The 13,809-nt window shown below is 39.6% G+C and overlaps 1 protein-coding gene across 6 annotated transcripts in view; it reads right to left on the bottom strand.

Moving 5' to 3' along the window:
• akap9 (A kinase (PRKA) anchor protein 9) overlaps window positions 1–5,670 on the bottom strand; it is an 85,746-nt gene extending 80,076 nt beyond the window's left edge. For all 6 annotated transcript variants that reach the window (XM_010791469.1, XM_010791470.1, XM_010791474.1 and 3 more), the window contains exon 1: window positions 5,441–5,670. In XM_010791469.1, coding sequence (XP_010789771.1) covers window positions 5,441–5,488 — 48 coding nt within the window. In that variant the 5' untranslated portion in view covers window positions 5,489–5,670. The remainder of the gene's footprint in view (window positions 1–5,440) is intronic.
• Window positions 5,671–13,809: the final 8,139 nt, after the last annotated feature.

Below are 13,809 nucleotides of genomic sequence, written 5' to 3'. Positions count from 1 at the left end.
CACACACACACACACACACACACACACACACACACACACACACACACACACACACACACACCTCTATCTGTGCTTCCAGAAGAGCGTCAGTCATTAGATACCAGGAGACATGAATGAATGCCAGTCTTACAGGATGGAAGATCTACAGGTTAAAACAGTAGTGAGGCTCTGAAAACCCAACAACAAGATTATGGATTAAATCAAAAATAACACACTATCACTAAATGAGACATGCATTGGACCTGCCAGAAGAAATTAGCCTGAGTTTTGGAGAAGTCTCCGGAAACCCAGCCTTTGACTGAGCTGCTTATCATATCAGGCTGCCCTATTTGGCTGGCCGAGCGGAGCATATGGAGAACCAGAGCTGTATCGCTGTGTCGCCATCCAGGAGGAGAGACTGTAGGTGTATCACCATCTGCTGTCTGAAAACATTTACACAGTCAGATTTTTCACACAGGTTTTTTTTTAATCCATGTGTAAAAGTAGGTGACTCACAGCATCAACAACAACATACAGTAAATATGTTTCTTTTTTTGGTGAGATTACATTCATTGCAATTGGAGTGGAGCTAAACAAAACTAAGATGTAATATTCAAAGTGAGTGTTTATGTCGTTTTTCAGCAGATACATATTAATTTGGAGCTCAACACAATTTATATTCAGACATGATGTATATTTATATTGGGGTGGTATAAGTCTAGGTGTTTTGACCGGATTGGACACAAAATAAATAAATGAGCAGGATAGATCTATAAATATTAGATTTATTTAACCAAAATAAACTGTGTCATTTCATCCATGAACAATTTATCATTCGATTTATAAGAAAATTTACAATATCAGGACTATCAAATTACAAGAGCACTATTTTTTGCCATTAATTGTTTTAAAAAATCAATACATAAAAAATGTATAGTACACAGCTAAAGAATAAATATTGCTTCACTTTAACATACTGTCTAATTTGCCAATCGGTCATTCAGTAGTCTTCTGCCAATGGATTCATGCCGGTGAGGCTATAATACTGAAGCAGCACTAAAATGCAGCAGTGCAGTGGGGAGGAACCTCACAGCAAAGTCATGTGTCAATGAGGCTGTCAGCAGCAGTGTGTTAGTCAACACCCCACTACCAGAGGGCAACCATCCCGTGCTTTACACACATGTACACACACATTCCAGTTGGAAATTAACAATAGCTAACCGGCCTGAAAACAAAGCAGCCACAGCAACTGAAGTCACCTCTGACCCAGGGGGTTCAGCTGTTAAACAATAAAGAGGCTTCAAACACAGAAGCTATCATTCGCTTTAGTTTATATATGCGTATATATCTCAAAGAAATGTGATGACCTGAACAACTCCTACCCTAAAGTCTCTTCACACTGCGACTGAGCGGCAGGTAAAGGTATTTGAATGTGTTTATTCTGACTCTGAGCATGTGCTTATTGCCTGTGAGCAATAAAATGTGGTTTTGCAAGTCATCAAATCACCCGTGTTTCTGTCTCAACAAGCAATACACTTGTAATACCTGTCACAGCCCTACGTGCCTTAGCAGTCAACAAATCTAAGCCAGGATCAAAGTCAAGTATCCTTATAACCTCCACTGAGAATGATGTTCTCATGCAGCATCCTCATCTTAATGAGCGCCGCCACAGTCTCCCTCCTCACTGCAGAGAATAACAGCGGGCAGATATCTAAATGGAAATGTCTTTGGTGATGGTTACTTGTCCAATGAGCAACCGAAAACAGAGCTCAAAAGGTAAACACACAATGGTCACTATAGGATAGACCAGTTGGAGTCTATGGCATAGGTGCCACATTCTGGATATGAAATATAGTCTTAGATCCCCTGTAGGAAATGTAATGTGTTGGACCATCTCTAAAGTTCCTATATACACCTGTAGTCGGGTTTATTAAGCAGACAATTGATTGATTGATTGATTGATTGATTGATTGATTGATTGATTGATTGATTGATTGATTGGCATTAACACTATAGTCCTCAACCAGACAAATTCTGTAAAAATCATTCATACATCCCAAGATTGCCAAGTAACTAAATTAAAATGCCACCAAACCTGTGATTTTAAATGAGCTATATCGAATATACAGATGCGAATGCCTATTGGAAAAGCTTTTTCTCTTATAAAGACACTAGTGAAAACTAACTAATGTCTTGGTATAGTATACATTTCAATCAGCTGTGGTGTGCTACTGCAGCAATGAAAGCGGCTATTTAGCCGTATATCAAGTGAAAAAAAAAGAAAAATCTTCCTTCTCACATGAAAATGGTTTCTAAAAGTGCACGGGAAGTTAGGTTAAGTCATGCTCCCAGTTGAAGCAATTCAAACTGAACAGCTGTTAAGACGATCACATTCAATCAATCATTGGGCAAGCCCTTTGCATGCAGCACTGCATGACACCACAGGAGCTTCAAGAGCATCAATGTTATATCTCCAAACATATTGGGATGATAAAGACTGAGGTCTAAAGGTGAAACCGTTCCAGTTTTAATTCAAAAAATGAATAAGATAAAAGAGCGTGGTTAACTCTTTGTATCATAAGGAGCTCTGCAGGACACGCACATGATTAGTCACCGGACGATTAACTATGCCAAAGCCAAGCAGCTCAACTTGCACCTTTGCTGTCCTGAAAACCTCAATAGCTGCCTAATCAACATGACCTTTAGGCTATTTGAACCCCAAGACAACCTACTTGTAATGTTGTGGCTACACTATTTTAATTGTCTGTGGTATGGTTTGGAAAGTGATTTCTCTAAAAGGGTCTGCATGTTTATTAGCTGAAACAATCCAATCAAGGCTGAAAGATGTAATATTAGTTTGGACATAATATCAATCAGGAATATTTTAAGCATCACCAGTAGTTGTTAAGAGCAAAATCAGCACTCATCAGATATCCACTGCCATGATGCCTTATTTGCAGAAAAACCCTAAGGCACATCAAATGACCAATCAAGCTAATCAGTCAGGATGGTAGAGGCCCGTAAAGTTACAAACATACATCCATTGCAGGACCAGAAGGCACATGAGAGAAGCAGGGAAACAAATATGCATGTCGCCCTTCATGAATGATGCATGCATCGCTGGGTCCAGATTTAAAAACACTGCCGTGTCCTCCCCGTGAGCCAATCAGTATTATTGTGAAAACGCTGGAGCAGTACATAGGCTGGCACCTCAATGGAGACACCAATCTGACAGTTAATGAAGCCCCTTAAGCTTAATTGTCGACCACCTTTACAATAAAACATGTCTATTTGATTAATCAGTTTCAGATTAAATGGAACTGCGCTGAAATACAGGCAATTTACATCATTCTATTCTGTTAGTGGGCTTTACACAAGCTCAAACTTCTGCAGAGTCTGGCAAAGAAAGTAAGAGGTAAGTCACCGATAAACTGGCGACTGTAAAATATGCAGTATCTACGTCTGTGAGTTTCACAAAATCCTTCCACCATCTTGATCTTATCACGGCTGTGTCAGAAAATACAGACACTCAAAGACCTGCCATGCAACTGGAGAAGGGAGCTGAAGCCAGTACATCTATTATGCTGGTAATGCACTTTCCACAGAGAAAAGTGAGAGCAACAACAATACATCTGCAGCGAATGGATTAAAACATCAGCCTGCAATTAATGCTTATTGTCTGGTTTGACTCAATAGGCACTTGCTTGGGATGGAAGTCAATCTAAGTAGAGGGGTTACACTAAAAGTGATCGACATTTCTCCTTTCACTCGGACATTAAAATGAAGCCTTACTTACACCTGGTTCTAGGAAGCTCATTACCAAGACACTAAACGCCTCTGATTGTCAGACTTGGAAATCATAACAGCAATTTCATACGTACTTCCTCTTAATTCTCAGCTAAATGTATTGGATTCAATGGATTACAGGCACAGTTTAATTTTTAATTTTACATCTAAAACCACCTATAGTTGAAATCTTTACCTTTAATGTGTTGAAGTTTAGAGGGGCAGTGTCATGTCATTATTCAAACACTCCCCATTGCTTGCTGATTGATTCTACAAATCAGCCTTGACTTAATCCAAGCTTACAAGATCCAGCCGGACTTTGAGAACAAATAATAATGTCCTGGATATCCCTACCAGGTGCCAACCATTATGAAAGTATTATTCCGCGAAATACAGAGTGATGTTTCTCCTTGCAAGTGAGGGCATGGTGACATGGTACGTACGGTGTGTGAAAAAAAGAAAACAGCAAACCCCCTGCAGTACAGAGAGGCCTTTTATAAGACAAAATGCCACTGAGATGGTGTTTGTCATGGTCTCTCCCACATTGCTAACATAAAAGCCAGGGCAGTAGCTCCACTATGTAACCTGGAGTGAGCTAAAAGAAACCAAATAGTAGAGAGTATTAGATGTTTCCCTGCAGTGTCACAACGTGGGGTAGCATTTCAAGTCTACCTGACAAAAGTCATTCTTATATTCATTACAAACTCTTTGCATAAGTCGATAGAGCTAGACAACAACTTAAATATAAAGAAGAAGCAACATTATATAGTAAGTGGTGTATGAGTAATAGCGATGAACACCATTTTAAACACAAGTCTAAAGGCTTTTTTATTGTCATAGTGTTCATTATTTTTGTTATGCCCAAAGTGGAGCAGCATGTCATATTTTGTAACCTCCTTGCAGGCATGCTATGGACATAATTCATACCGAAAATGCTTGAGAAAATAAATATAGATAACCATTGCTGCATTTCATAGAGTACATCAGCAGTAAAGCTACATGAAGGGAGTATTCACAACTCAGCCAGAGCAGTGTAACACTTAGTGTTTTACTGCAATTTCCAACATGAAACAGCAATTAATTGATGTCACAAAAATATCAAAGACGAAATGGACATTAATCCACAGGGCAAAATATAAAGCCCTGCATTATGCTGTTGTAGCACCCTGGTTTTACCCTATGGTTTTACCCCAGTAACCGGGGGTGGGGGTTTTCGTCCTGACCTAAATGATGAGTCTGATAAAGCCAATGAAGCACACGTCTGGGCAATGTTTGCTCTAACCAGTGGGGAAATGTGTCCTGTTTATCCTGTTACACCAGCCTGCCTGCCTCACTTCAGGTGGAGTTAAGGCATTTATAAGACTTTGATAACGATGTGGCAGCTAGTGTTGTCAAGCTAGCATTGCTATTCACTCCTACATGTTCAGAAAAGTGCAATGAATCAGTGAAGTAACGTTAGGCTAGCAGCATGCTAATAGCCCGGCGAGCCAGCGGCTGTCAGAGCAGGGCGCATGTTTGTGGGACTGACAGCTGAGAGGGGGGTAACAAGGGGAGGAGGGGGGCCCGTAAACAGCTGACAGACCTAGCAATGAGTGGAATAAGTTGTCGACAACATTAAGTTATCACTTTACAGAGTAATAGCAGTCCTAGTGACACCAAAAACTGAGAATCCAACCTTTGCTTTGCCGGCCTCCAGCTTCTTTTGCCTCTCCTCGTCCTCCATCACCGCTGTCCCTGTGGCTGAAACAAGAGGGAGACTGCTTCATGCGAAATACCAGCGAGGTCAATCGAAAAGCTAACTGTTAAATATTTCTCTCGTTTTGGCTTCCAGCTCGCTTCCAGTCGCATTTACTAGGTGCTGTATCCTTGTTGGTAGTCCGCCGCCATGTTTTCCACGTAAACATGAGACCCATCAATGATGACGTTGTGTAGGTGCGGCCACGCCCACTGGCATACCAATGGTGTTGCCTTCAGGGCTGTCACAAATCTCGCGATTACTTGTGCTCTTCTCAACGCGTGAATGTGTTTGCAGCATTTTAATCAGTCGTGTAAATTAAGCAAGTACATTTTGAGGGAGGGACACATACTTTAAATTAATTGAGTATGTTCCATTACAATTCAGAGGTAAATAGTGTACTTTTACTTCTAAAACATCTTTAACAAACCACATAACTCCATTTGTTTGTCATGTTTACTTTTTATTTTCTCATGTTTTGATCGGAAAGAAATCTGAATTTATAAAGGCAATACTCATTTTGCAGAACCTTTTAACTTCTTAATGTACACTAAATAAAGTATTCTATTATCCACATATTCACCATGAATTTCTATGTTTTAAATGCAGTCTGAATAGTGCTTAAAACATCTGCTCAGTTTGTATGGTAACGGGCGGAAAGGCAGAGCTTTCCCATTTGAGAGATTTGTTTTTTGAAGACAAGATATTTTTATTTCAAAGCTGCGTTTTTTTTGTTGTATAAAAAACTTGTTTCATCAACTCAAGTTGATAGAGAATGACACATGATTGTGTTATTCTGAGCACATTTAACAACAACAGTGCCGTATACTCATTCAAAAAGGAAACATTTGAGCCTCATTGGCTGAATGGGACAGGTAACATGAGAGACTGGCTTATGTTTCTAGGACAGATGGAGGCGATAAAAGACAAAATGTTCAGTATTTAACAGAATATTTATGTGGAACTGATCTTCATCGGCTGAATAGTTATAATTATCAATACAATTTATATAGCAGTATTTGTGCTGCAAACATGTTTAGTTTTAGAATAATTACTAAAGTGTCATTTCGCTTCATATAAAAACATTTTACATGAATTGATGAACAAATAAGTAGCCTAATGTGCAGCAATTCTGATGTCAGGTACCAGGATTTTGGAAGAACTGTGATCCTATTTTGGTGAATTCTGCCTCATTTGTTTGATTCTTGTATAATGTTATTGTATTATTTATTTTAAGTAAAGCACACATCACTTAGTGTACAAATACATGTCTTCTCTTTTTTGTAGTCTTTGTTATTGAATTGTGCAATTACATTTTCTTCTGAAGGAGAGAACTTTGAGATATTTTTCTCATGTTAGATGGATAGGACCACACAAATGTAAACAGCTTGCGAAATGTATGTGTATTTGTAAAATGTGAAAACAATCTCAAGTTGTTAAGAATCACAATGTTTGTCTTCAACTTAACAAATGTTAATGTTAAAGGTTATTTAAACTATAGTACCATTGTATAAGTCCCTGTCATCTCACCTTTTGTTTCAATTATGGTTAAAACAAATGACCCTACAAAAATGTAAACCTTTCTCTGCCCTCCAATAACATTTCAAACATACCCGCGGCAGCAGCAGTAGCAGCAGCAGCAGGAGAGGATGCTCTGTGTCTTCGGCTGACAGGAGCCGAACAGCTTATGGTCTGGCAAATTTTGAATTCCACCCATCTTCTTTTAGACATTCTTACCAGCTGTTAAAACTCACTATTTGTGCAACAGCGTCTGCAGGAACCGCTGAGCATTTGAAAGCTTTGACAGTTTTTGAATTATTCATTCACTGAAGGAGTACTGTGTCAGCAGTTACCCGAGCAACTTTACCAATGTAGACCACAACAAATGGATCCGGGTAGAAATCTATTCAATATTAAAAACATAACAAGAGGCTCAAAAGGGAGTGAGAAACTAGGCACACTCGAAATAAAATGGAATCAGATGAGTACAATGGAAAGCTAAATAGGCAAAATCTTTATCAGCTCAAATTAAAGACATGGATAGTTGTGTTTTTAAAAAGAGCATGGCTGAGGGGATGAAGAGCCACTCAAATGCTTGTTATAATTTACTAATATAGTCTACATGTTATTTGAACATTTTCACATAAATACCATGTTGTTTCAAAGTAGTGTCATCATGATGCAACTGATGTTTTTATTTTATTATGTTTTTTTGTCAGTGTTACCTTAAGATGTGTAGCTCCAAGTGTTAAACACGACAATCAAATTCCAACACAGTTATCTTTCTTGCGTCTCCTCTATAGCCTCACATTAAAAATGATGGAAATTTGGCCATAAGAGCTGTTACCAAACACATCATTACGCAGATATAGGCAGAAGTGCTTTTTGATAAGTGTGAGAAAACTGGAACTGTGTTTGATAATGACAAATACACTGTGTCCTGTTGATAATAGGGGAAAAAATGTATCTGAGATCCTATCATGGACAAAGCTGCTTTCACTGAAACACCACGCTCACTTCAATCTTAGAGCAGCAGTGCGAAAGCTCCTTTGCATAATGAAGATAACACTGTGCAGTATTAAAATATTCACGAGTGGTTGGACTCATCAGTAAAGAGTGGTAATGGGTCAGTAGGTTTTTCAGTGCAAAGAGATACAACACATGGCAAATGCTCTATTGTACCTCATGCATAAAGGGTTGTCAGATGTGTGTGTACCATTAATTAACTATTAATGCAAGCTCACATTCCAACATATATTTTATCATAGAATTGGTATTGTTATACTGAATATAGGCATGTATCATAATAAAGCTATGACTTGAAAACCCAAATTCACCCTGATAGCATTGTAAGTGAATGGTTATGTATTCACTGTGAACATTATGTGCACAATAGTAATGCAATGATTCAGGTCAAAAATAAGTCAAAAATAAAATAAAACTCAGGTTCAATTTAAAAAGGTTGAGCCCTTTGTATTGTTTCTCTGAATGTGAGTTTTAACAACTGTGCACAGTTATGACGAATGGTGAAAGCTTATATTATGTGCTTATTCTAAAATTAATCAAATTATGTATTGAAATAATTTTGTTTTAGTGATATTGGTAGCCTCCATCCTCCACAATTTGAAAGGTTACCCATGGCCTGGATGAGAGCGGTCTGCCTGCAGACCTCCACTCTCAGGACAGTTCCGGTGCAGACCTCCACTCTCAGAACACCTCCACTGTCAGTACAGGAAGTGAGGATTCTGACGTATGCTAGCTAATAGTGATGCTAATGATAGCTAATTCNTAAAATCATGAATATAGTTATTCATAATTATCTACAGGTTTTCCACATAAAGCTGTCCACGGACTTACTTATAACGCTCCACACATACCTGAGAACAATAAATAAATACCGCAAGGGCAACCTACACTGCAGTGGACTTGTCCTGTACGTGCGGTGACGAGCTATCGCGCGCTTCCGGCAAATGCCGGCCAACGTTTGTTGAGCAATACCCTTTACGTTCAAACGCAGGTTTAAACCTTCTATTCCTCCTTTCCTGTTAGTATGAAACATTCGTCAGTTACACTCCACTTACACAGCGGTTTACATCTGGCCAATTTTGAGGTTAACCGCTCTCCAGAATTTTACAACCTGTTCCCAAGATTCTCCAGAATGTAACTGAGTCCTAGGAACGTATATGGGACCATCTCTATGCTATCTTAAATTGTTTTGTACGTTTGTTTATACATCAACATTCCATTCCAATTCCTCGGAGGTTTACGTTCTTTCCCTTTTTTATTATATCTCTTTGTATTCTTTTTCTAAGAAACAGACAGAGGAACACACAAGGTCAATCTTTGCCGAGCCGAAGGACTCGACGTGGGGGTCGCGAAACACTCGACGAGGGTGGGTGGACAGACACACTTTTAGCGACGATATCACGCCTGTTTGTTGAGTCTTTGAAGTGGTTTTACATACTGAACAGTTAAGGAATCATATAGAGATTACAAATCATATATTCTGTGAAATTGACGCAGTCGTAAAAGTCTCTAAATGACATGACCTCAACTAGTATGAAACGTGGCAAAATGTATACTGAAGGAAAATTCACAGTGGTCAACGGGAGGGTGAGACGGGACACGCGACAACCGGTTTCCGCTACCGCCCGCCGCTCACGCTCTGCACACTAGTCGCCTCAGCTACAGCAACGGAAAATGCCGTTTAATACTTTTTAATAGCCTTCATTTTCGCTTAATGGATTTTATCAACTTTGAATACTTTTTAAGACCCCGCGGACCCCCTGTACAACAACGTTTCTCTGAATGTTTTGCTTGAATATATCCATCTTCCTAAACATCAGTTGATTGTTGGAATCTTAACTCGTGTACTTTCCCTGTGTGCCCTGTTTCCACTCACCTTGCTCTGTGACGTCCAGAGCCTCCACAGTTGCTTCCATGGGAATCGCTCTCTCATGCGTGTGACAGACCCGCTCTTTGGGCCAATCACTGCTCTCCTCTTCCTGGTCCTTTAGCCAATCAGCTTCTTGCGACTCCCCATCCTTGGGCTTTATCGAACCCTCTGCTTCTTCATGTTTAACTTTCTGCTCCCCCAGCTGCATTTCCTTTCCCTCATCTTTACAGTCTTGGAGAGGGAGCTCTGCTGCCTCTGGATGTGACGACTCCTTGTAATAAAAACACAGCATTCGCTTCTTTTGTCCAAAATATTTGTTTCCTTATGAATAACTTTAGAAAATGTGTCCTCGCTGGAAAAAAATGTCTTCAACTTCCTGACTGCACATTTGTTGGGTAAAGGAGTGAAGAAGAAAGAGTACGAATACGTGATAACACTCTTTATTACCTGTTCTGGTGTGTCTGTATGTTCCACATCCTGCTGAGTGGGAGCGCTCAGGTTCTCTTGATCGCACATATCCATCATTTCCATCATCTCCTTATCTTCCATGTCCTTTTACACACAGATAGTTTTCACTTAGCTCTTTACTGTATATTTAGACCACACACACACACACACACACACACACACACACACACACACACACACACACACACACACACANTATATTGATTGAACTGTTCTGCCCTTACAGCGCGTATCCCTATGCGTAGCTAGACAGTTAGCTAACATTTAAAAGTCTTCCAATAAAGATGCAAGGTTTTCTTTAAAACCTTGCATCTTTATTGGAAGACTTTTAAATGTTAGCTAACTGTCTAGCTACGCATAGGGATACGCGCTGTAAGGGCAGAACAGTTCAATCAATATAAGTCAGGGGTGCCCAACCGGTCGATCGCGGGGAGATTCCCAGTCGATCGCGAGATGTTTCTAAAAATAGAACAACAATATTCTGTTTTATCGTTAATGTCCTATAACATAATCTTCCCGTGCCAGAATAATGCACTTGAACGCATCAAAGCTTTGTGATTGGCCGGCGTTACGTGTCGGGGCGGGGCTTGTGGGCAGTCCAAACTAGTTCGCTGACGTTGTCCGTGTCAACAGGAGTGACAGCGTGACAGCCCGCGCACACACAAGACCGCAAGTATGGCAGAAGCAAGAAAGCCCATAATATATAATTTTCACTCAGAGTGGGAGGATGATTATTTTTTTATCTATTCCAATTCAAAGTCCATCTGTCTCATCTGCAATGCGAGCGTGGCTTTATCGAGGAAGGGTAATTTAAGAGCGACATTTCAAAAGAGTGCACACACGCTACGAGACGGAATTCCCTCCTAATTCTGCCCTACGCTCCCAAAAGGCGAGGGACCTGAAAGGACAGCTAAATGCATAGCAGTCCATTTTCACCCGCGACACCGGCCCATCAACAAGAGCAAGGCTGCTACCATAGCATCTTATCGTGTCAGTCACGTTCTTGCGAAACACATGAAGACGGCGAAGTTGTGAAATAAGCATGGAGGCTGCCGACGCGCTTTTGGGGGACAGTAAACATAACAGTAGCATTTCAACAGATTTTTGATATAATAAAAACTCAAGTTAGATNATCAGTATTTAATGTAAATGTGACTTTCTTTACTTAATAGTAAAGAATTTATTGAAGAATATTTTTTGAAAATACTTTGTTCTGCTTAATGAGTATTTGTAACAGGGTTGCACAAAGCATGGCACACAACAAATAAAACATCTAATCAAAAGTGTATTTGATGCCTTAGCTGGGCAAATCACTTTTTTTGATGGTTTATTATCTGTTTTCCCTAAATACATAACAAAAAATAATAAAATAAAAGGTTCATTTTTCAAAAATGTTGGCGTCTAAATTGTCCTCCAATTCTGGAATGACCCTAAGCTAGTTTGAGGGTACTGGTAGGCACCTGAATGCTACACAACTGGTTTCATTTCAATAGCATGCTTTTAGAGCCATGTGACGGGTGAATCTGAAGTTTAGTCCTGTATTGTGTTATTGGTTTTTGTGTAAATGGTCTGCAAAGGCTAAAATCCCTGTGTTCCCTCCTCTCCCACCCTCCCCTGCCTGAAACGCCTCCATTGGATTTATTTAGTTTACTTCTGTAACATATTGACATCACTATGTAACACTCACACTTCTATTGGCTAGCACTTCCACACAATGTACCTGACATCTCTAAACGGTGGACCAATCACAACAGAGCCGGCCAGCTAACCAATCAGAGCAGACTGGGCTCTGGTTTCAGACAGAGGGTGAAAAGAGGTGCTGCAGCACAGGGAGTATGAGAAAAACAAAGAGCTTTTTGAACATTAAAGAATGGAGACATGTCACAGTATGGCACTACATACAATATTAACAACTCCCTGAAGTATTTGTGGGTGACAGATGGTGGGGTTGGTTTTGACGAAAAAGTCTAGAGACGTGTGTGTGCGTACTAGCAGTGTGCCAAAAAGAGTCTTGTCGTGCTATGACTTGTACCTCTCCTTTACCAGGCCGTTGGTTAGTGTGGGCTTTTCCAACAAAGTCAAAAAGGCGCCCAAGATGACCAAACCCGCACGGTCTCAGCCTAAGTCCCCAGGGGCGCAGCTGAAGGGCGGCGTACGCCGTGGTGGCGGTTCTTTGCGTCCTGGGGGGGCTCCAGTGTCTCCCCACGGCAAGCAAACTGTTACCAACCTTCTACTCTTTGACATGTTTGACAATGTTCATTTTTACTTTACCCTTTGGCCAAAAAAATTGGTCTACACTGAGTTTGGAGAAGTTTTCCGATTCTTAGATTGTATCGAACAAAAAAGTTGTAGTGAACCCTGCCTTCTTAATAGGATTTGAAGGACATTTTAGTGAAGTAATGTGCTTCCTTTTCTGTGGGTCCTTGGTTTAAAATAATAATAATTAATAATCTGTATAAATACAAATAATGTTATTAATAATGCAAAAAAACATTCTACACATAGAATAAAGTATAGATAGACCCATTAATCGTGGTAACTTCATAAACGGACATGTAAAACGGAACTTTCAAACATTTACCTTTTCAAACTTTTTTCCCGGGTTCTTTTTACATAATGTTATTTACTTAGAGGGGACGAGTCCAGAGGAAAAAGGGGGAATACCTGTTTTCACTCCTGGTTAAATTATCAGGAGTTGCTTTTCATACATCACAATTGTTTATAAGGAGTTAATCATAAACAAAGAACAAATTAAGTTTTACATCGTTGTTCGGTGTTTCTCTAGGCAAACGGAAATGTAGCGTGGGGTTTCAATACAAAAATTGGGAAATGTCGGTGCGATGAGCATATTAACCTTCTATTAGTATACGTGAAGAAGTACTTTCGAGTGGAAGTACATTTTGTTTCACGAATAAAAATTTCTCTGTAAAATACGATAAAAAGTCCAANTGATTGACTATAATCAATTTAAACGGAACAGATCTTAATGTTTGCATTCTTATACCATTTTTTACAATAATTAAAATGAATAAGTTCAAACAAACTAAATTTTAGTTTGTTTGAACTTATTCATTTTAATTATTGTAAAAAATGGTATAAGAATGCAAACATTAAGATCTGTTCCGTTTAAATTGATTATAGTCAATCAATTCAGGTTAAGAAACTAGTGTTGCTTGCATCCTATTTTAAAGGAATTTATTTGTGGGGGCAGGCAATGTCCCCCGGTAGAAACCGGGGTGAAATAGCCAAAAAAATAAAAATTAATAAAACCGGGGAAAATAGGGGGAAAAGTGAAAAAAAGTGTCCGAAAATAGGCACTCGTGAGGCGGGCAGAGTCCGCTGTCAACTCCCGTTACATTCCTCCATGGTGTCATTTCAGCGAAAAACTTTTACGAGAACCAGGCTGGAGGGGTCAGGGCTTGACCGGCTTGACCAAGGCCGACCC

This window comes from Notothenia coriiceps, unplaced genomic scaffold (genome assembly GCF_000735185.1).
Source record: "Notothenia coriiceps isolate Sejong01 unplaced genomic scaffold, NC01 NC01_scaffold00035483, whole genome shotgun sequence".
NCBI lineage: Eukaryota > Metazoa > Chordata > Actinopteri > Perciformes > Nototheniidae > Notothenia > Notothenia coriiceps.
This window is presented reverse-complemented; position numbering and strand designations above follow the sequence as displayed.